At 39.6% G+C, this 21,020-nt stretch overlaps 1 protein-coding gene across 6 annotated transcripts in view; it reads right to left on the reverse strand.

The window, feature by feature from the left end:
* Pak1 (p21 (RAC1) activated kinase 1) overlaps window positions 1–21,020 on the reverse strand; it is a 128,654-nt gene that overhangs the window by 23,884 nt on the left and 83,750 nt on the right. For all 6 annotated transcript variants that reach the window (XM_090348481.1, XM_090348480.1, XM_090348483.1 and 3 more), the window contains 3 exons: window positions 9,881–10,000; window positions 6,319–6,493; window positions 1,939–2,002 (listed from right to left, as the gene is read on the reverse strand). In XM_090348481.1, the coding sequence (XP_090204607.1) occupies window positions 1,939–2,002; window positions 6,319–6,493; window positions 9,881–10,000 (359 nt within the window). The remainder of the gene's footprint in view (window positions 1–1,938; window positions 2,003–6,318; window positions 6,494–9,880; window positions 10,001–21,020) is intronic.

A 21,020-nucleotide genomic window follows, 5' to 3' on the forward strand; every position in this document is an offset into this window, starting at 1 on the left:
CTAGGCCTTGAAATCAGGGCCTGGGTTCTATTCCTGAGCCTCTCTATGCTCAACGCAGCCTACCACTTAAGCCACAGTGCCACTTCTAGCTTTTTCTGTTTATGTGGTACTGAAGAATTGAACCCAGGCTTAAGAAATGCTTAGGCAAGCACTCTGTCATTGAGCCAAATTCCTGGACCTATTATGTATCTATTTTAATAAACAGACATTTTGGAGATAAAGAGCAAATTTGGAGGTAAATCCATAGTCCTTCTTCCCTAAACAGATGAAGAAACAGATGAAGAAACTGAAGTCTAGAGAAGGAATTTAACTTCTCCACACTTGTCCTTGTATTTCTTTGCTACATTCTGAATGCCTTGAGTTAACTTCCTAATGAAAATGCATGTCCATTACTCTATAAGGAAGCAAAATTATTTTTTTCAGAATGTTAACTATCTTACCTGTTATATCTTATACTAGTTGAGACTCAAAAAAGTATATCAATCCAGAAAAACCATCAGATCAGGATAAAAATCCAAAATTGTTCTGAATAGTAAGCTAAATTATAGATGTGAATACCAATAAATTCCTAAATTTGAAACACTCTATCTTATTTGCAGAAGTTCTGGGGTACACAAAAAGAAAGCTGAAATCAAATTTCAATACCCTCAGTATCAATGTTTTCCTACACTAACACTAACAGCCTACTACAAGCCAGACTTTTTATTCCACTTTCCTTTTAATTTCAGCTCTTTTGGTAAATCTGTAGAAATATCATTACTTTCATTTTTTTATATAGTTACAATTTACCAAAATAATATGCACAAAGCTTAAGCATACTAACAACTTTTGTGTGTATACGTGCTGATCCTGGGACTTGAACTTAGGATCTGAGTAGTAATCCTTAAATCTGCGTGTGTATGGGTGTGTGTGGGTTTGCGCGTGCACCCACGCATGCATGCATGCCAGTGCTACTCCTGAAGCTTGAACTTAGGGCCTGGGTGCTGTCACTGAGCATTTTTGCTCAAGGCTAGTGCTCTACCACTTGAGCCACAACTTCCCTTCTGGCCTTTTTCTAGTTAATTTGAGGTAACAATTTCATGGACTTTCTTGCCTGGGCAAATTCTGATCTGTAACCATCAGATCTTAGCCTCCAGAGTAGCGAGGATTACAGGCATGAGCCACCAGTACCTGACACCTGGGTGTTTTTTTTACATGTGCAAACTATCAGTATTGGCCATCAAGATCACCCTAGAAAGTTCCTTCCTCCTCTTCAATGTCCTGTTGACTTCTACTATTCTGACTTCTATTACTAGATATTAGTTTGACCTGTTCTTATAATTCATACCAAACATTTGTAAAAGACTTACAAACATAATTGCTTGTCTTTCTGTCTCCTCTGTACCTGAGTTCCTTGAGGGCAGGGAGGGTGTCTTCTGGAGCATTACTACTCTCCAGTACCCAACACACAAGAGGAACTCAGGTAAGACTTACTGAGTGCAGTAATAAGGGGACAGCATTCAAGCTGCAATGAAAAAACTACAGAGCAAAAGTCATAAATTCTGGCATTCACTTGGAAATATAACTCCTCTTACATGAGCTTTCAGAAGGTCTACAGCTCTGGGTGTTCTCTTTCATATTTGTGCAGATAAGTCACAGTGCTAAGGCAAACAAGGTTTATCTGGAAAATCAGGGCTATAATCCGAACGCTGGTTTGGTGCTAAGAAAATATATGGTTCTTGTACTGTCACTGTAGTGATATTTTTAGCAACATGGTCAGCTAATAGTATATCTCTTGTGTAAGGACAATTTTGGCAAGCCTGAGCTCAGCCTAACACCCTCCAGATGGGTGAGGGGAGTGATGAAGAAAGGTTTATGAGAGGCTAAACAAAAGAAAAATCATGTATGTCAGCACAATTTTAAGTCATTTCATTAAGGAAAGAAAATGCCCCTACTAACCCTTGCCCAATCTTCTCAAACCGTGTATACTTCTTCTTAGGATCGCCCACACTCACTATGCTCCCTTTAAAAGAAAGAGAGACCATTAATCATTTTTTCAGATCAAGATACAAACAGACCCTATAATCCCCAACCCTGAAATTGGTGAAGATGAAAGAAATACCTATTATATCCCAGATATCCTATGCAAGCCCCAAGGATTTTCATAGGAAATTCCAACCAAAAGTTTTGTCTGACTTTTTACTCATAATCATCTACTTAATTTCTAAACCTCTGAAAGCTACTCATTCACTTTTAATTGATTATTTCATTCAACAAATAATTATATGTCCTACATATGTTGGGCACTGAGAATAAAGAAACATTTTAGATGCCATAAAATATAATAACATTGTTTAAAAAAATGCTAAAAAGACACAGAAAGAAACACAGAAACAGACCAGAAAGGCTTGGCCAAAGAACTGTCTGAGCCAAGTTTTAGAAAATCAGTATAAGTCAGCCAGAGAAAGCTAAGAAGAGGTTTGCAGCAGGTAATATTATGCCAGTCCAAAGCCAGAGAAACGAGAGTTCCACGGGTTTCACAATTTGTATTGCAGAGATGGGGAACTGAGGCCCAAAAAAGGGGAAAATACTTCTTGAAGGCTACCCACAGCAAACAGGTGTTAGGTTAAGAGTAGGAGGCTGTGTTTTGTTTTGTTGGGTTTTTTTTGCCAGTCCTGAGCTTGAGCTCAGGGCTTGAGCACTGTCCTTGGATTTTCTCAAAGCTAGTGCTCTACCACTTGAGCCTCAGTACCACTTCTGTCTTTCTTCTCTCTATATGATACTGAGGAATTGAACCTGGGTCTTCATGCATGCTAGGCAATCACTCTACCATTAGACCAAACTCCCAGCCAGAGACTATTTTTTTTTTCTTTGAAGGAACGTAAACTATTTTTCAAACAAAAAAATGAAACAAATACATTTAGTTATGAGATGAGATCTACAAAGAAAGTTTTACCTGAATGAGAAAGAAAAAAATAGGATGAGAGATAATATTTAGAGATAATTTAATTTTAATGATACTTTTCCAAATTTGACACATAGGTTGGTATACAGTCTCCTATACTGTATACATCAGTATTGGAATCATGAATTTGCAAATTAATAATTTAATGCTGACAGTTAAAATCAAAAGCACATACTTAGGGAGAAGGTCATCTACAGAAGTGAGGAGAAATGAGAAAACAGGTTCAGAAGCTGAGACTGGTTTTTAAGTCTCCTGTGCCAATATAGTTTTCTAATAATACAAATTACTAGGATTTTAAATTTCTCACATAGAGTATCTCATCTGTTTTAAAATGCCTATTTAAAAGGTGGGAGGAATGATATAGAACTCAATGATAACAGTAGGAAACTAAAACACCAGTCAGTGGCAAGCCTGGGGCTTCACCACAAGTACCCTAACTTCCTAAGGCCAGTCAGCAGGGAGCTAATACTTAAGTACTGTCCTTTAAAAGCAAAAAGTTGGTTTAGGGAAAAAGGTCATATATAGGAATAAACAGATGACCCAGTAAGTGGCTTTTAATTTATCATGTTATGAGGACCGTTTGCAAGGGAAATTTTTATTAGTGGAAAAACATTTGAAAAGTCAAACAAGAATTATTAAGATGTGGGAGAAAACAAGGTAAGAGGTGACTGTTCTAAAAGAAATGTACTCAATTATGTGACTGAAGTAACTGTAACCCCTCTATGCATCATCACCTTTACAATAACAATTAAAAATAAAAAATAATTATTAAGAAGCAGTTGGAGACATGGTTCAATTGGTAGAGCACTGGTTAATGAATGAAAGCATAACGTTCTGAGTTTAAGTCCAAGCCTCAGACCAGAAAGAAGGAAAGAAAGAAAGAAGGAAAGGAAGGAAGGAAGGAAGGAAGGAAGGAAGGAAGGAAGGAAGGAAGGAAGGAAGGAAGAAAGGAAGGAAGAAAGGAAGGAAGGAAAATAATTATTAGGATGAAACAGAGAATTACTACAGAAGCATGGGCTGGGAATGTGGCCTAGTAGTAGGCTGCTTGCCTAGCATGCATGAAGCCCTGGGTTCCATTCCTCAGTACCATATAAACAGAAAAGGCCAGAAGTGGTACTATGGCTCATGGGGTAGAGCCCTAGCCTTGAGCAAAACAAGAAGCTCAAGGACAGTGCCCAGACCCTGAGTTCAAGCCTCAGGACTGGCAAAAAAATAAGGGGGGGGGGGGGAGGAATAATAATAATGAACCAGAACCTTACTTTAGAAAGTCATACCAGTTTGAAAACTTAAGCTAAATCAGTCATATCAAATCCTCTTTGAAAAAAAAAAGTAGACATAATAAATAGAGCAAAGATTTTGTTAGGCCTGGTGTAGTGGCTCATGGTGGTAATCCCAGCTACTTTGGAGGCAGAGATCAGGAAGATATCAGTTTGAGGCCAGCCTAGTTAATAAGTCTACCAAGTGTAATACTTCCAACATTTTAATCCAATTATGGTGGAATCAAAAGTAGGAGGGATATAGTTCCAGGCTGGCCTCAGGTAAAAACATGAGGATTTTCCAGTGGGGAGAGGGGTGGAGGAAGAGAACTAAAAGAGAAAAAAGATGGGAGGTATAACTCAAAAATCAAAGAATAAAGGGCACAGGTGGCTGACACCTGTAATCTTAACTACTCAGGAGGCTGAGATCTAAGGATCAAGGTTCAAAGCCAGCCAGGCACAAAAGGACCTGAGACTCTCATCTCCAATTAACCTCTAGAAAACAGGAAGTGGGGCTTGGCTCAAGGGTAGGGTGGTAGCCTTGAGCTGAAGAGTTCAAGGAGAGTACCCAGGCCTAGTTCAAGCCCCATGACCCACAAAAAAATAAAAAATAAAAATCAAAGAATATCTACCTATCCAGCAAGCCTAAAACCCCAATACCACAAAATAAATAAATAAATGCTTGGTCAAATATTTATTGAATCACAGAAATAGTGATATATCTCCATTTCTGATTGCTAAGAAAAATGAAATGGAAGGTTCCATTTGATAGGAAAAGACAACAAGGTCTACTTGCAAGAACACAAAGTTTGTGTTCTGCCCTCAGGCCTCTAGCCTATTTTGTGATTTAGGGCAAGAAAAAAGAAAGAAAGAAGAGAGAGAGAGAGAGAGAGAGAGAGAGAGGGAGGGAGGGAGGGAGGGAGGGAGGGAGGGAAGAGAGAGAGAGAGAGAGAGAGAGAGAGAGAGAGAGAGAGAGAGAGAGAGAGAGAGAGAGAGGAAGAAGGAAGGAAGGAAGGAAGGAAGGAAGGGAGGGAGGGAGGGAGGGAGGGAGGGAGGGAGGGAAGAAAGAGAGAGAGAGAGAGAGAGAGAGAGAGAGGGGGGAAGAAGGAAGGAAGGAAGGAGCGAGAAAGAGAAAGAGAGAGAGGGAAAGAAAGAAAGAAAGAAAGAAAGAAAGAAAGAAAGAAAGAAAGAAAGAAAGAAAGAGGAAGGAAGGAAGGAAGGAAAGAAAGAGAGGAGGGAGGGAGGGCAGAAAAGAGAGAGCAAGAGAGGGAGAGAGAAAGAAATGGGGGATGAGAGGAGAGAGGACAGATGGAGGGAGGGAGGGAGGGAGGGAAGGAAGGAAGGAAAGAAGGAAGGAAGGAAGGAAGGAAGGAAGGAAGGAAGGAAGGAAGGAAGGAAGGAAGGAAGGAAAGGGAAGGGAAGGGAAGGAAGGAAAGGAAGGAAGGAAGGAAGGAAGGAAGGAACTCATTACCTTATGTAACTGCAACCCCCCATTCATCACAAATAAAATTTTTTAAAAAATGAAATTTTTAAAATTACAGAAATTCCTTTGTCATTTACAGTTACATAGTACAGGTTTATAATATGTTAGTTTCCATTAATTAATTAATTTACTTATTTATTTATTTTTGCCAGTCATCTCTGACGCCCACAAAATGAATTATCCATATTCTCTTTCCTACCTTATTCCCATCCTTACTTGGTTTCCAACCCAAGCTGGCAAGACAAGGAAAGAAGAGAGTCTGGGTCCAGGAATTTGGCCTAGTGGTAGAGTGCTTGCCTAGCATGCATGAGGACCCGGGTTCAAATCCTTGGTACCACATACATAGAAAAAAGCCAGAAGTGGTGCTTGTGGTTCAAGTGGTAGAACTCTAGCCTTGAAAAAGCCCAAAGACAGTGCTCAGGACCTGAGTCGAAGCCCCAGGACTGGCCAAAAAAATAATCAAGAAAGAGAGAGAGGCTATAGGGTGAGACAAAACACCATCTATGGCCAGTCTACCACGAATGGCCAATCAACCACATGAATCAGATATACCATCTAGAGCTTTACAGTAGACTATCTCCATCTTCATATTTGACCAGTCATGGACCAAAGGTTTAGAAAGCTAAAGGACTTACGTAATTTCTCTAAGATCTCCTCATCAGACATTTTGGGTTTCTTCTTCTGCTTCTCAATATTCCGGGTCAATGGATCTGGTGGAGTGGTGTTATTCTCAGTAGGTGAGATGGGAGATGTAGCTACATCCCGAGTTGGAGTGATAGGAAGTGGTTCAATCACAGACCGTGTATATACCTGCATTATTGAAGCAAAATATTGGCAAAGCCAGTCTTTGTTAGCATAGTAGAATGTCTTCTATATGTGAACTTAGAACATCAACAGATAAACATCCCCACCCAAAATTCATCCTTTCTCTTATATCAATATCTTCATTGTTGCTGTGTTCCCAGATCCTTTCACTCTGAAGGAAACTGACTTTCTTGATCTCATTGCCCACAAGGATTACTGAGTATCTCAGCAATGAAGATAACCAAAAGCCCTAGGCAACACTCAGTAGAATTTAAGAGATTCTACCAATAAAGGGAAATTCCCCCATCTATAAGAATTTGTCTTTCTAGCCAGCAGTGGTGGCTCTCGTCTGTAATCCTAGCTACTCAGGAGGCTGAGATCTGAGGATCACGGTTCAAAGCCAACCTGGGCATGAAAAGTCCACAAAAGTCCAAAAGTCAGTAAGACTCTTATCTCCAATTAACCACTAGAAAACTGGAAGTGGCGCTATGGCTCAAGGGGTAGAGCAGTAGCCTTGAACTGAAGAGCTCAGGGTCAGTGCCCAGGCCCAGAGTTCAAGTCCTACAACCACACACACAAAAAAAGAATGTGGGCCGGGAGTTTGGCCTAGTGGTAGAGTGCTTGCCTAGCATGCATGAAGAGCCGGGTTCAATTCCTTGGTACCCTACATACATAGCAAAAAGCTGGAAGTGGTGCTGAGGCTCAAGTGGTAGAGCTCTAGGGTTGAGAAAGTCCAAGGACAGTGCTCAGGCCCTGAGCCCAAGCCCAGGACTGGCAAAAAAAAAAAAAATGTGTCTATCCAAGATGAAATATCACATTTCCACATCGTTTGCTAATACAACACTTAACATTATTGTGTTTCTAACTCCCTCTTTAGATCCTAAACATTAAGAGAAAAGGAACAACCCTTGTTCATCAAGAGGCAGTGATAAGTAATAAATTAGAACACAGATTCAGAATTTCATTGCCCAGGCTCAAGTCCCATCTTTCACTCTTCAGATCTGCATGACTTTGGGCAGGTTACTTAATTTTCTATGCTACATTTCTAATTTTCTACATTACTATGGTAATTTTCTACATTACTATGCTTCAGTTTCCTTATCTCTAAAATAGTGATAATAATAGCACCTGTCATATGGAGTTGTTGTGAGAACAGATGAACATGTATGAAATTATTAGACTGATGTTCTACAGACACCAGTACCTAAACTTTAGCCTTTAAAGATGTATTTCCTATTCATCCATTGGTTTAACAAACATCTGCTGGGAAATCACTGTATGACTAGCCCAAAACAAAATTCTGCCCCCATATTCTCATTTTTGAGAAAGGCATAGCTACAAAGCAGGAAGATACAAATGTTATAAGAAATGAACAAACTATACAATACTGAAGTTCAGAAAAAGTGATCTGAAGTTATACCCCCTTTCTCCAAGAGATATTTCAAGCTAGCAAGGTTATAAAAATACTACAATTATCTATAAGCTCTTCAAGGACAGGAGACATGTATCCCTCCACCACTGAGTTCCTCCATCTAACCACTTACTCAACAAAAGCATTCAGATAGTAAATGGCACATGGGATCAATGAATACATGAACGAGATCCTTCCATTTGGCTGACTTCCTGACTACTTTAGCATAATGATTTCTCAATTTTCTATTCTAGTACCTGTAAACAAACTCTCTCCCAGTTACCAAACCTATACTGTCAAGCTTTGTCATTTTTCTCTGCTTATCCTCATTTGACTCCTCAAGGAAAGAAATGCTTGCCCATTCCTTACTTAATATTCTCCTTATCTAGCCCTTGGCACAGGTCTGCATAGACAAAATCATAACTGTGTAATAGTGGAAAGCAACCTGTACTTGGGGTTAATTACTGCTTTCAAATGTTGGCACTTTTGTTTACTAAGTGACATGTCTAACTCTCAGTTGCTTCTTTAAATCAAGAACCAACTATACATTTTTAGAGAGGAATGCTTTACAGATAAATGAATTTATTCCTTTATTCAATATTTATGCCCTCTGATGTCTGCCAAGAGCTATGTTAAGTACTGAAAATACATATACGTGGATTTCCTTACTTTAGAGAATTCATGGCTTAGAAGGAAAGAATGTTTTAAAAGAATATACTAGCAAACTAAAAAAGGTCATATGAATATGAAACACCTGGACCAGCCTTTATTTTCAAGCCCATTTCTCCTTGTGGCGACTTGGCGCCCTGTAGACAAGGTGATTCTACAGATCCCATTTCCAGGCTCTTGCCCTAAGTGGTCATCTATTCCCCTTGAATTTGCTCTCCCATAGTTATTTAGCCAGTTTTGGCTTGGACACTTCTTTCTATGCTCTGCTCTAGAGGCAGCCTTTTTTGTTATGGTAGTACCACAGAACTGAGGTGCTAGATGGTTATTTCATTATGGAGGTCTCCTCATAATAAAAAGCCCAAACAAGAAATCTCAGAAAAGAATCAAAAGATGGGAGTTCAGAGCTGAATGAAGCTAACTCAAGTAAAGGCACAGGAGGCATACCGTGCAAAGTGATAGTGAGGGACTGTGGTTATTATGAGAGGCAGGAACTTGAAAGGAAGTTAAATACAAATCACTGCCAACATCTGCCATCAAAATGCACTCCTAATGTCCAGTATATTAATAGCACCAATGTATTTATAAGTTCTCTTGGGCCTTTCAGTATCATCAATGAAACTATAACAGGCTGAACACTGCACATTTAGCAGAGAAGGAACAATCTGAGGCCAGATAATTTGATGCTTCCCAGGAGACTGGAATGATTTATGTTAGCCCTGAACTAAGTTACACTAGTTCCGTGTATCTTCCAAAATGTGGAGAACAGGCTAAATAAGTCAAAGTTGGATTATCAATGACCAATTATTGCCTTGTAACTTGGGACTATCCATAAATTTGTGATAAACCTATCACTTCTCTTTCAAAAAGAAAATGCTGTCAAGCCGTACAGTGGCTCACAGTGGCTCACACCTGTAATCCTAGCTACTCAGGATGCTGAGATCTGAGGATTGTGGTTCAAGCCGGGTCACTATAGAACTAAAGAATGTGGAAAATGGGAAGTGGGGCAATGGGTCAAGGGCAGGGTGGTAGCCTAGAGCTGAAGAGCTTAGGGACAACATCTAGGCCCAGAGTTTAAGCCCCATGACCCACAAAACAACAACAACAACAAAAAAACCCCTAGGCCCAGAGTTCAAGCCCCAGGACCCACAAAACAAACAAATAACAACAACAACAAAAAACTGTGATCCAGTGATTACATCAGCTCTAAGATCCAAGATACCCTCCAACCAAGACACAAACTTCTATACCTCAGTGCTTGTTCCTCTCCCACCTTACTATGAAACAGAAAGCTACCCAGGTCAACACAGACTTACAGACTTCGTGTGTTCTGGACGTGGAGCAATCACTGGAGGAGAAGAGGCATCATCATCATCATCATCTTCATCTTCTGAAACTGGAGGCACCGCAGGGGTCTCAGACACAGTCTTCACATTCTATGCAGGAAAGAAGACAACTTTATTTCTATGTCAGCTGACAGAGAACTTAAAAGATACCAGGATCAGCCAGCTGGGTGGCTCACGCCTGTAATCCTAGCAACTCAGGAGGCTGAGATCTGAGGATCTCAGTTCAAAACAAGCCCAGGCACTAAAGACCAAGCCTGTGAGACTCTTATCTCCAATTAACTACTAGAAAACAAAAGTGGTGCTTTGGCTCAAGAGTTAGGTGGTAGCCTTGAGCTGAAGAGCTCAGGGACAACACCCAGGCCAAAGTACAAGTCCCACAACCAACAGACTAAAAGAAAAAAAAAGGTATCAGGATCTTCTCCCAGAACAAACTCTATCCTGATAAATCTAGTAGAACCTCATTAGTCTCTGAGCTCTGCACCAACCAGTGTGTAGCCAATCTTAGTCAGCATCCTCCTTTTAGCCATCACTTTCCACTCGGCCCTGGAGACTTCCTTTTCTACCCAAGGCCTCACCCTGGAAATGGGAAATCAGCTTACTGTTTCCTACCTACCTCCTTACAACTGAACGCTGAAAACAAGTTCACAGTTTCTTCTTTTTTAAAAAATTAGCACATATTAATTATATAAAGGGGCTTGTAATATTTCCATGCATTCATTTGGCATACTTTGGTTATATCTACTCTCACAATTATCCTTTTTAAAAAAAATATTTCCTTTTGGGGCCGGGAGTTTGGCCTAGTGGTAGAGTGCTTGCCTAGCATGCACGAAGACCCGGGTTCAATTCCTTGGTACCCCACATACATAGCAAAAAGCCAGAAGTGGTGCTGAGGCTCAAGTGGTAGAGCTCTAACCTTGAGAAAGTCCAAGGACAGTGCTTAGGCCTTGAGGAAAAGCCCAGGACTGGCAAAAAAAGAAAAAAAAATATTTCCTTTCCCTTTTAAGATAATTTTTGGGGTGGGATGTAGCTCAGTGGCAAAGTGCTTGCACAGCAAGTGCAATGTCCTGGGTTTGATCCCCAGTACCACCCACCCCCCCCCTTGCAAAAATAAAAAGAAAAGGTAATTCCTTATTATGGTTTTGTTTGTTGGTTGGTTGGCTGGTTAGTCATGGGGCTTGAACTTTGGGCCTCAGTGCGGGTAATTTTTGATTGGCTTAATTTTTCTATTTTTATGTAATATTATCTGATTATATTCACTCCTATCCCCCTCTTGATTTACCTCTCCTCTCAATGCTCTCCACAGCCATCCTTTTCCAGTCACATAAAGCTTTCCCCTTATGCCAGAAGAGGGAGAGGTGGCTCACGCCTGTAATCCTAGCTACTCAAGAGATTGAGATCTGAAGATTGGAGTTCAAAGCCAGCCCGGGCACTAAAGAATGTGAGACTCTTATCTCCAATTAATCACTAGAAAACTGGAAGTGTGGCTGTGGCTCAGGGATAGGATAATAGCTTTGAGGTGAAGAACTCAAAGACAAAGCCCAGGTCCAGGGTATGGCAGTAGCCTTGAGCTGAAGAGCTCAGGAACAGCACCCAGGCTGAGAATTCAAGGCCCATGACCCACAAAAAAATACATTAATAAATTAAATAGAATTAAAGCTTCCCCCATCCAGCAGTATTAGGAAAGAATCCAAAGCCTCACATATGCTAGACTAACAAACTTCTCAGTCTAGTTCCTTCCTTAATCTACAAATTTACACTGAACAGGAAATAAAGTATTAAAATATAGGGGAGGAATAAAAAGGTTTTGATTTTGTAAAAATTTATAATTTTTCATAATATCAGAAAAAGAAGTCTGAGTAGCATTTTCCCCTCTCTTTTATCCTTTACCAATCTATCACCAGTGGCTCTTGGTCTCACACTCAAGGTACAGAACATCAGGATCTAAAAAGGACAAAGTGTTTCTCCAGGCTACATGTTACCTATTACACTGAGCACATGCCCTGCCTTGGAATAAACCTTACCAACAGCCCTAATCATATCTCGATTCTCCCATGCAAACTTTAACAGAGTTGGACCAAGAGTGACACGTTTTAGCACATGTAATAAATTAAAATACGTCTTTGAACACTTAGAACAACCACTAACATAGTTTTAAAAGGACTAAGATGATAAAATTGAAATATTTATTCAAGACAAAATAAAACAGTAAAGGAGTAATTTTAAGAAATCAAGACCTATTCAGAAAACAATTATAGAAGCTGGACTCCAGTGGCTCACCCCTGTAATCCTAGCTAGTCAGGAAGGTGAGACCTGAATTCAAAGTTAGCCTAGCCAGAAATGTCTGTGAGATTCTATTTCTAATTAACCAGCAAAAATGCCAAACTTGGCCAGGAGTTTGGCCTAGTGGTAGAGTGCTTGCCTAGCATGCACGAAGACCTGGGTTCGATTCCTTGGTACCACATACTTAGAAAAAGCTAGAAGTGGTGCGGAGGCTCAAGTGGTACAGCTCTAGCCTTGAGAAAAATCCAAGGACAGTGCTCAGGCCCTGAGCTTAAGCCCAGGACTGGCAAAAAAAAAAAAAAAGCCAAACTAGAGGTCTGACTAAAGCAGTAAAGTGCTAACTATAAACAAAAAGCTGAGCAAGAGCATGAGGCATGTGTTCAAATCCTGGTCCTGACATGGGGGAGAAGGAAAGAAGAAAAGAAAGTAGCTACTAAATGGCAAAGATAAACTCAAACATAATAGTGATTACATTAAATATTAATGGTTTAGCCACCTCAAAGAGCAGAAACTTTCCCACTAGAAGAAATATAATAAACAAGTTCTAACTATATGTTGTCTACAAAAGCCACATTAGACTTAAAGGTATGAGTAAGGTGAAAGCAAAGCTATGGGAAAATACATACCATGAAACAAAGTTTAATATACAGTTGAGTACATTCATACAAAAAAAAAAAAGACTACCAAAACATGCCAAAGACAGAAACATTTCATAATGATTAAAATCAAAACAGTGTATACATGGTGGCTCAAGCCTGTAATCCAGCTACTGGATCATATTTTGATGTCAATTCTAGGCAAAAAGTTAGCAAGACCCTCATTTCAATTAAAAACAAAAAAGAAAAAAACAGGACAGGTAAAGTTCTGTGTGCTTACTATTCTAGCTGAGAGGCATAAACAGGAAGGCTGTGGCCAGGCCAGATGGGAAAAATCACTCAAGACCATACCAGAAAAGTAAAAAGCAGTAATGGGGCATGGTGGCTGTAATCCTAGCTACTCAGGAGGCTGAGATCTGAGGATTGCAGTTGAAAGCCAGGTGGGGCAATAAAAGTCCCTGAGACTCTTATCTTAAATTAATCACCAGTGTGGCTTAAGGAGTAGGGCAGTAACCTTGAAGAGCTCAGGGACAACGCAGCCCAGAGGTAGGGCAGTAGCCTTGAGCTGAAGAGCTCAGGGACAATACCCAGGCTGAGTTCAAGCCCCGTGACCCACCAAAAAAAGAAAAAAAATTACAGTAGTTAAAAGCCCATGTATCTCAAAACAATAAATTATATATTATAAACATAGCTATATATATTATATATACATAAACAGAGCAGTTTTTAATAAAGCAACAGACAATATCATTGGAAGAAGAAAGGAATAATTATATTTGGAGATTTCAATTAGTCAACTTGACCTATCATGCACAGAATATTTTATCCAATATCAGTACAATACACTTTCTTTTGACCATACATGGATCATTCTTCAGGACAGACGATAAGCATGATGGGTCATAAAATATCTCAATAAACAAAGGAACTAAAATGGCACCAAATATTATTATTTGGCCATAGTGAAATTAAATTAGAGATTAACAAAAGGGAACATATTTCTCTGAAAAATACAATACAGTCAATAAACAAAAAAAGATGCTTTCATTACTCATTAGGAAATGCAAACAAAACCACAATTAGGTAGTACTTCATACCCTCTAAGATGACTACAATCAAAAACCAGAAAATAACAAGTATGGGTAAAGATGAGGAGAAATTAGAACCTTCATAATTACTGGTGAGAATGTAAAATTATGCCAACAGTGGACAACAGTCTGGCAGTTTCTGAAAAGGTTATACATAAAGGTACCATATGACCCAACAATTATACTTCTTTCTAACCAAGAGAAATGGAAGTGCAGTTCCAACATAGAAAATCTTATACATGAATGTTCAAAACAATATTATTCACAACAGTTAACAATAGAAACAGTTCAAGTATACATCACTTAAAAGGATAAAAAATGTAGTATGTCCATAAAATATAGTATTACTTAACTATAAAAAAGAATGAAGTGGTAATTCTCCCCCTAGAGATGACCCACTTTTAGTCTGTTGAAAATGTATGCTTCTCCTAATAAGCTTCCTTATCACTGTCACTGTGTTTTCCACATTGTCTGAATTCTTCTCTCACCAGACACAAAGACTGAGGTTTTCAGTAACGATGTTTTGATTCCATGACTCAGAAAAAATTCATCTGCTTCTAACTTGGATCCAATGAACAGAGGTTCTCACTCAGAAGACTTCATCACTCGGATCAAATAGATCTAAATGGGAATTCACTGTCCTCAGATACTGTCTGAGGTTGAGATAAGGAAAATGATGCTGTCCCCATGACTCTCTGGCCTACTTTTCCTACTTTTGGGATTGACTGTGTTTGTTCCAATACCTGGAAGGACTAAGCTTAGGAAAATGGTTCCATGTCTGTTGTATGGCTAGTAAAGATCTTCTCCCACTCTGTGGGCTTTATATTTATCTTGCTAGCTGTGTCCTTTGCCATAAAAAAAATCTCTGCAGATTAATGTAGTTCCATTTATCAGACCTTTCTTTGATTTGTAGTGTTTCTGGGCCTTTATTAAAATTTCAACCCATGCCAAGGAGCCCCAGTGTATTCTTATTCCTTCCTGTAAAATTTTCAGGGAATCTGCTTTTACCTCAAGGTCTTTGATCCATTTGGAATTGATTCTGATGCAGGGTGACATATAAGGATCCAACTTAAGTTTTCTGTAGGGTGTTTTGTTTTGTTTTTCTTCCAATCCTGGGGCTTGAACTCAGGGCCTGGGCACTTGTCTCTGAACTTCTTTTGCTCAAGGTTAGCACTTTGCCACTTGAGACATAGCACCACTTTGTATGTGGTACTGAGGAATCGAACCCAGGATTCATGAATGCTTAGGCAAGCACTCTACCACTAGGCCACGCTCCTGGCCCCCTGACTGGTCTTTTTAAGACTTTCCTTTGTGCCACCTGGGATTTAACTAGATGAGACTCTCCAGGCCAAGAGGGGTACCCAGAGAAGGAGAGGGCAGGCACACTGGAAAATAGAGATGTAAAGGAGGGGATAAAAAGTGTACAGTACCCTGGCCCTCCAGGGTAATAGAACACTTCAAACATGTTCCGAAAAGGCACGTGGCTTGCCGAGCACCAGTGGCTCATCCTAGCTATTCAGGAGGCTGAGATCTAAGGATCATAGTTTAAAGCCAGTGTAGGCAGGAAAGTGATGCTTATTTCCAATAAATTACTCAAAAAAGCCAGAATGGCACTGTGGATCAAGTGGTAGAATACTAGCCTTGAACAAAAAGGAACTCAGGGACAGAGCCCAGGCTTATAGAGTTCCAAAAAAAAAAAAAAAAATCTGGCTTATGGGCCAGTTCTTAAGTGGTACTCAGGTTTTGTCTAGATGGGAGAGGATGCCCTGTTGACAAGAGAGTCCTCTTCCTTTCTTCCAGACAGGTCTGCAGACACTGGTCTGTACTGATAGGCTCATTCCTATATGACATAGTCAACTTATAAAATGCTGGATCAAGAAGAATGGCTTCAAGGCAGCACTTGTTTTGTTTGTTTGTTTTTGCCCCATCCAAGACTGGGGTTCAAACTCACTACTGATGCTTTATGTTCATTTTTAGGTGCGCACCACTTGAGTCATGCCTTCAACTCCAAGCTGGCATTTTTTTTCTGGTTGGCAAGGGGTTTGAACTCTGGGCCTGGGTGCTGTCCCTGAGCTCTTCAGCTCAAAGCTACCGCCTTACCCCTTGAGCCATAGCACCACTTCTGCTGGGCTTTTCAAGCTGGCACTCTTATTTGATCTTTTCTACTGGAATACCTCTAAATGAACTGTGGTCCTTCATATCCAGATCTTGGTGTCCTTCACCTAGTTTCTGGACCTGCAAATCCGGACCTTTCATCTGTTCCACATTCTTTGCCCTCCTGGCTGTGGTTTCTTCCGTCTACCTTATAGGACTAGTCTGTAACTAGTCAAAAAGTGGATCATGATTTGTATCTATGGAAATCTCCATGCTTAAAGTTCCATGAGGGTCAACTGTTCCTTTCCTGTTCTTTAAAAAAAAACTTCAAATATACAAGGGAGTTCCAACTTAACACACCTATTTATATGTAAGTACATCTTGAGAAGACCCCTTCCCTCCTCCCGCCTAGCCCTCCTCTCACCAGCCACAAGTATCCTGCTTCCTTTCTCATGTACAGACATTGAGTACTATGATTGCATTCATTCATCACTCCTTGATCCATTCATCTACCCCTTTTCATTACCCACCCCCTCATTTAAGACACATTTCAGTTTCCCAGTATTCATTTTGTTAAACTTTAATTATTTAAAGAAATTACACAATGACAAGATAAGAGGTACAGAAATCAAGCAGTGACAAAAGGGGGAAAACAGGAAGGAAGTAAAAGAATTGCACAAAGTAAAATACAAGAACCTTTTGGTTCCAATGTATGTGAAGTAATGCACCATCTATCTGGTGAGTATAATGTAACCCTTCTATTAATTACAATAAAATATATATATAAAGAAATTACACAATGAATTTACACTCCTACATATTCAATCCTTTAGTTAGCTTGACTGTGTATCTATGCATATGTCCCTATGTATGTTTACATAAGAATTTATACTTATAGGTCTAAGATCTGTATACATTCTCTTCTATCTTCAGAGGGATTTAACTTACTGTTCTAAGCCTTAGCTTCTGCCTACTACACTGAGGGAAAGACTTTTACTCTAATTTTTGAGCTGCAGATAAAGTCCAGGCAAATGCATCTTATCTTCCTATTAAAGAAAGCAAGTTCTCACTAGTTTAGGAGCCACCCTTCAGTTTTTCTTCCAAGTGGTTTTTGAAAAAAAGAATAAATTTCCAGTTTATGTTCTGTTTGTTCTGCTCAAATGTTGAGTGCCATTTGTCTCCTATAGCCTATCCCAAAGTCCTAAGAAAAACCAGTGGTCCTGGACTTGGCATAAAGGCAAAGAAATGCTGACAGCATGACAGGCTGCCAGGCTTCTTCTAGAGGCTCACTCCACAGTGGTGATCACTACTGGCAAGCTGTTAGAAGGGCATGTACCAGGTCTGTGCCATTTTTTTACATCTAGGTAAAACTGGACTAGATCTATGGCTAAACGGTCTATCTGCCAGTACTCTAGATTAATATGCTTCTTTATAGGTATTATTATTTTGTGGGTCATGGGGCTTGAACTCAGCCTGGACATTGTCCCTGAGCTCTTCAGCTCAAAGCTACTGCCCTACCCTTGAGCCAAGCCCCACTTCCCATTTTCTAGAGGTTAATTGGAGATAAAGAGTCTTAGGTCCTTTTGTGCTGGCTGGCTTTGAACCTTGATCCTCAGATCTTAGCCTCCTAAGTAGCTAGGATTACAGGTGTGAGACACAGTGCCCAGCAATATAGGTATTATTTTTGTGAGCCTATGGAACATTGGGTAGAGACTTAAGTTGTTTCTAGAGTTCCAGGAAGTAACTGATTAGTTAATATAGCCAATTTATATTCAATTTTTGTGTTTTCTGAATGCCTAAACTGAAATCTTTTATATGTATTGGTGTGGGTGTGAGGGTCTGTGCATGTGTGAGAAAATACCTTCAGGTTGGTCCTTCAACTCTTAAAACAGAACGTGAGCACTGAGATTTTAACTCAGGCTCTAACTAAAGTAAAGAGGGGCGCTTTAGTAAACCATCATAATCTATTTCTTTCTAGATTGAACTCTTTTGTAACAAATATGAGTCTATTTACTTGTGTTTTTTTAAGACTGTTATTGCACAAAGAAAGTTTAAGATTGCTTTTCTTCCTAGGCCTTTATTTTGTTGGAGAAAAGGTTGTTTCAAAACACAGGAAAGACTTGAAAGATTTAAGAGGAGTTAAAGAGATGATGCTTTTAAATGATGAAGGGCTTTTGAAGAGCAGGGATTGTCTGAAACTGGTTGTTTCCAAAATAAACTCCAAAAGGTTCAAGAAAGAGCAGAAAGGTTTAGTAGGCCTAGAGAAGTAGATAAAAGATACAACTTATAAAACACTTATGTGATTAAGTTGGATAAATCTTACAAGTTATGTAAAAGTTTTTCTAAAATAAAGACATTGTAGGGAGATAGCACTAGTATCTAATTATCTCTATGATAATGAGGCTGTCTTAAAGATATTTTTCATTTTAGTAATATTTAGAGAATACTTTTTTATTTTATCAAGATTATTTCTCATGATCTATTTTTTTCAAGCTTTTTACTACCTAGGAAACAGAATTTTAACTGAGTCAAAGTTTATTTGAGTGTTTATATCAAGGTCTTTTAAATGACTACCATACAACTGTCACTAAATATATAGAGCTACAATGGTAATTGCTGCTGCTTCCCTTGTGTGTTTAATGTATTTCTGTTTTCTAAGGCTTCTAAAGGCACAAAGTTTAGGGAAATTCAAAGTAATGTATTCAAAAATTAAAACTGCTATGCCAGGCATGGCATAACAGTACTGTTATCCTACCTATCCAGGCGGCTGAGATCTGAGAATCTTGGTTCAAAGCCAACCAGGCACTAAAGACTGTGAGACTCTTATCTCCAGTTAACCATCAGAAAACCGGAAGTGGCAACGTGGCTCAAGGGGCAGGGAGGGTGGTTGCCCTGAGTTGAAGAACTCAGGGACAGTGCCCAGGCCCAGAGTTCAAGTTTCACAATCAACAAAAAAAAAGGGGGGGGGGGAAGACTAGGAGAAAATGAGGAAAGGGGTGACACTATTTAAAAAGAAATGTACTCATTACCTGACTTATGTAACTGCAACCCCTCTATACGTCACCTCTACAATTAACAACAACAACAACAACAACAACAAATAACCACACAATCTTGAAAGTCAGATCTCAGATCCAGACAGCAGAATTTGAAAGCTGGAAGGAACCTTAAAGATAATGTTCTTTAAGTCAAATCTTTAGAAAACCCAGTAACTATGTACACTTCTCTATACTGACAGGGAGAATAAATTATTCCATCAAATATGACTCCGGGGCACATTATTCACCAGCCCTCTCCTGTAGTTCTCATCCCCTGCATATGACATTAATTTTTCCTCAAGGTCTATGGTTACGCAAATTCATACTTTGGCACAAAGGAAATATTTATGGTATGAGTGAATAAAGAATGTGCAGGAGAATGGAATTTTGTACTGATTTCTATCACGAACTCATTCAACAGTAGGGAGCATGCCACTTCATCTTTCTGAGTCACAATTACTCTGTGTTATGGAGATAAAAATCCTTCTTGATTTGATGTGTACTAAGTCAATATGTAAAACAATAACATGCTGCCACAAGAAAAACCATATCTTCTTTATAAAACTAGCAGGAAAATATAGAGCAATAAGTTAGAGGGACAAATGTTCTGAATTAGAGAAAAAAAATGCCCTTGACAGTCTGAGTGATTTAAATTGTAGATCCTAAATCAGTACAGGTTTTTACTAGCAGGTGTTATCCTTTCTGCCATATGGCATGAGCTCCAGGGCTCTTCCTCCACAGTAACAAACAATATAACTGCGCTTTACTGCAATCTCCTTTATAATACCTCAACATCCTGCTCTGATTGCTACCACAGTGAAAAGAACCCTGGACTGGGTTTACAAGACTCAAGTGCAAACACGGTTCTAATTAAGTGTTTTTAGAAAAGTATGAGGGTTGGGCTATGAAAGCAGGATGATAATGCTTCTGTCAAGGAACTAATTACATTCACATAGATAAAATGTATAACACAGTGTCTGGTGCAGAGTAGACACTCAATAAATTACTATTGTCACTCTCCCTACAAAGCATAAAGACAGCTGAATCACAAGGTACATTTGAATTGCTTAGATGCTTTCTTCCATGATTACTGATCAATAATTCACTTTTCAGTGATCTTACATTTGCAAATTCCTCCCTTATTTTTTTTTTGGCCAGTCCTGGTGTATGAACTCAGGGCCTGAGCACTGTCCTTGAGCTTTCTCAAGGCTAGAGCTCTACCAATTGAGCCATTTCCAGCTTTTTTCTATGTACATGGTACCGAGGAATTGAACCCTGGTCTTCATGCATGCTAGGCAAGCATTCTACCTCTAGGTCACACTCCTGGCCCCTCCTCTTTATTTTTGCCAGTCCTAGGGCTTTAACTTAGGGCACAGGCTCTGGCCCTGAGCCTATCTGTGCTCAAAGCTAGCTCTCTGCCACTTGAGCCACAATGCCACTTTTGGCTTTATCTGAGTAGTTTACTAGAGATAAGAGTCTCATGGACTTTTCTGGACTGGCTTTGAATCATGATCCTCAGATCTTAGCCTTCTGAATAGCTAAGATTACAGGTGTGAGCCACCAGGCCTGGCTTCTTCCCTCTTTTTTTTTTTTTTTTTGGCAGGGGGGGAGGCAGTCCTGGACTTGAGCTCAGGGCTGAACCCAGGTTTTCATGGATGCTAGGCAAGCACTCTATCACTAGGCCAAACTCTCAGCCCCTTCCCTCATCTTTTAATCATCTCTCTTCCATGGTGCAAGGCAGCAAGAATAAGAGGGAAACAATGCAGTCTGGAAATCACATGCATACTGTCTTTCTCTATTTCACTTTCATCATTGGAAAACAAGGATAATAACCCACTTTATTAAGTAAGTTATTGTGATGATTAGAGTGAGAAAAAAAAGGCCTGACATGCTTCAAGGCAACAAATTTGAGTATTAAAAAAAAAATCTGTGGGCCAGGAGTTTGGCCTAGTGGTAGAGAGCTTGCCTAGCTTGCACAAAGACCCAAGTTCGATTCCTTGGTACCACATACATA

This window comes from Megascapheus bottae, chromosome 16, assembly GCF_031878675.1.
Source record: "Megascapheus bottae isolate mThoBot1 chromosome 16, mThoBot2.hap1, whole genome shotgun sequence".
NCBI lineage: Eukaryota > Metazoa > Chordata > Mammalia > Rodentia > Geomyidae > Megascapheus > Megascapheus bottae.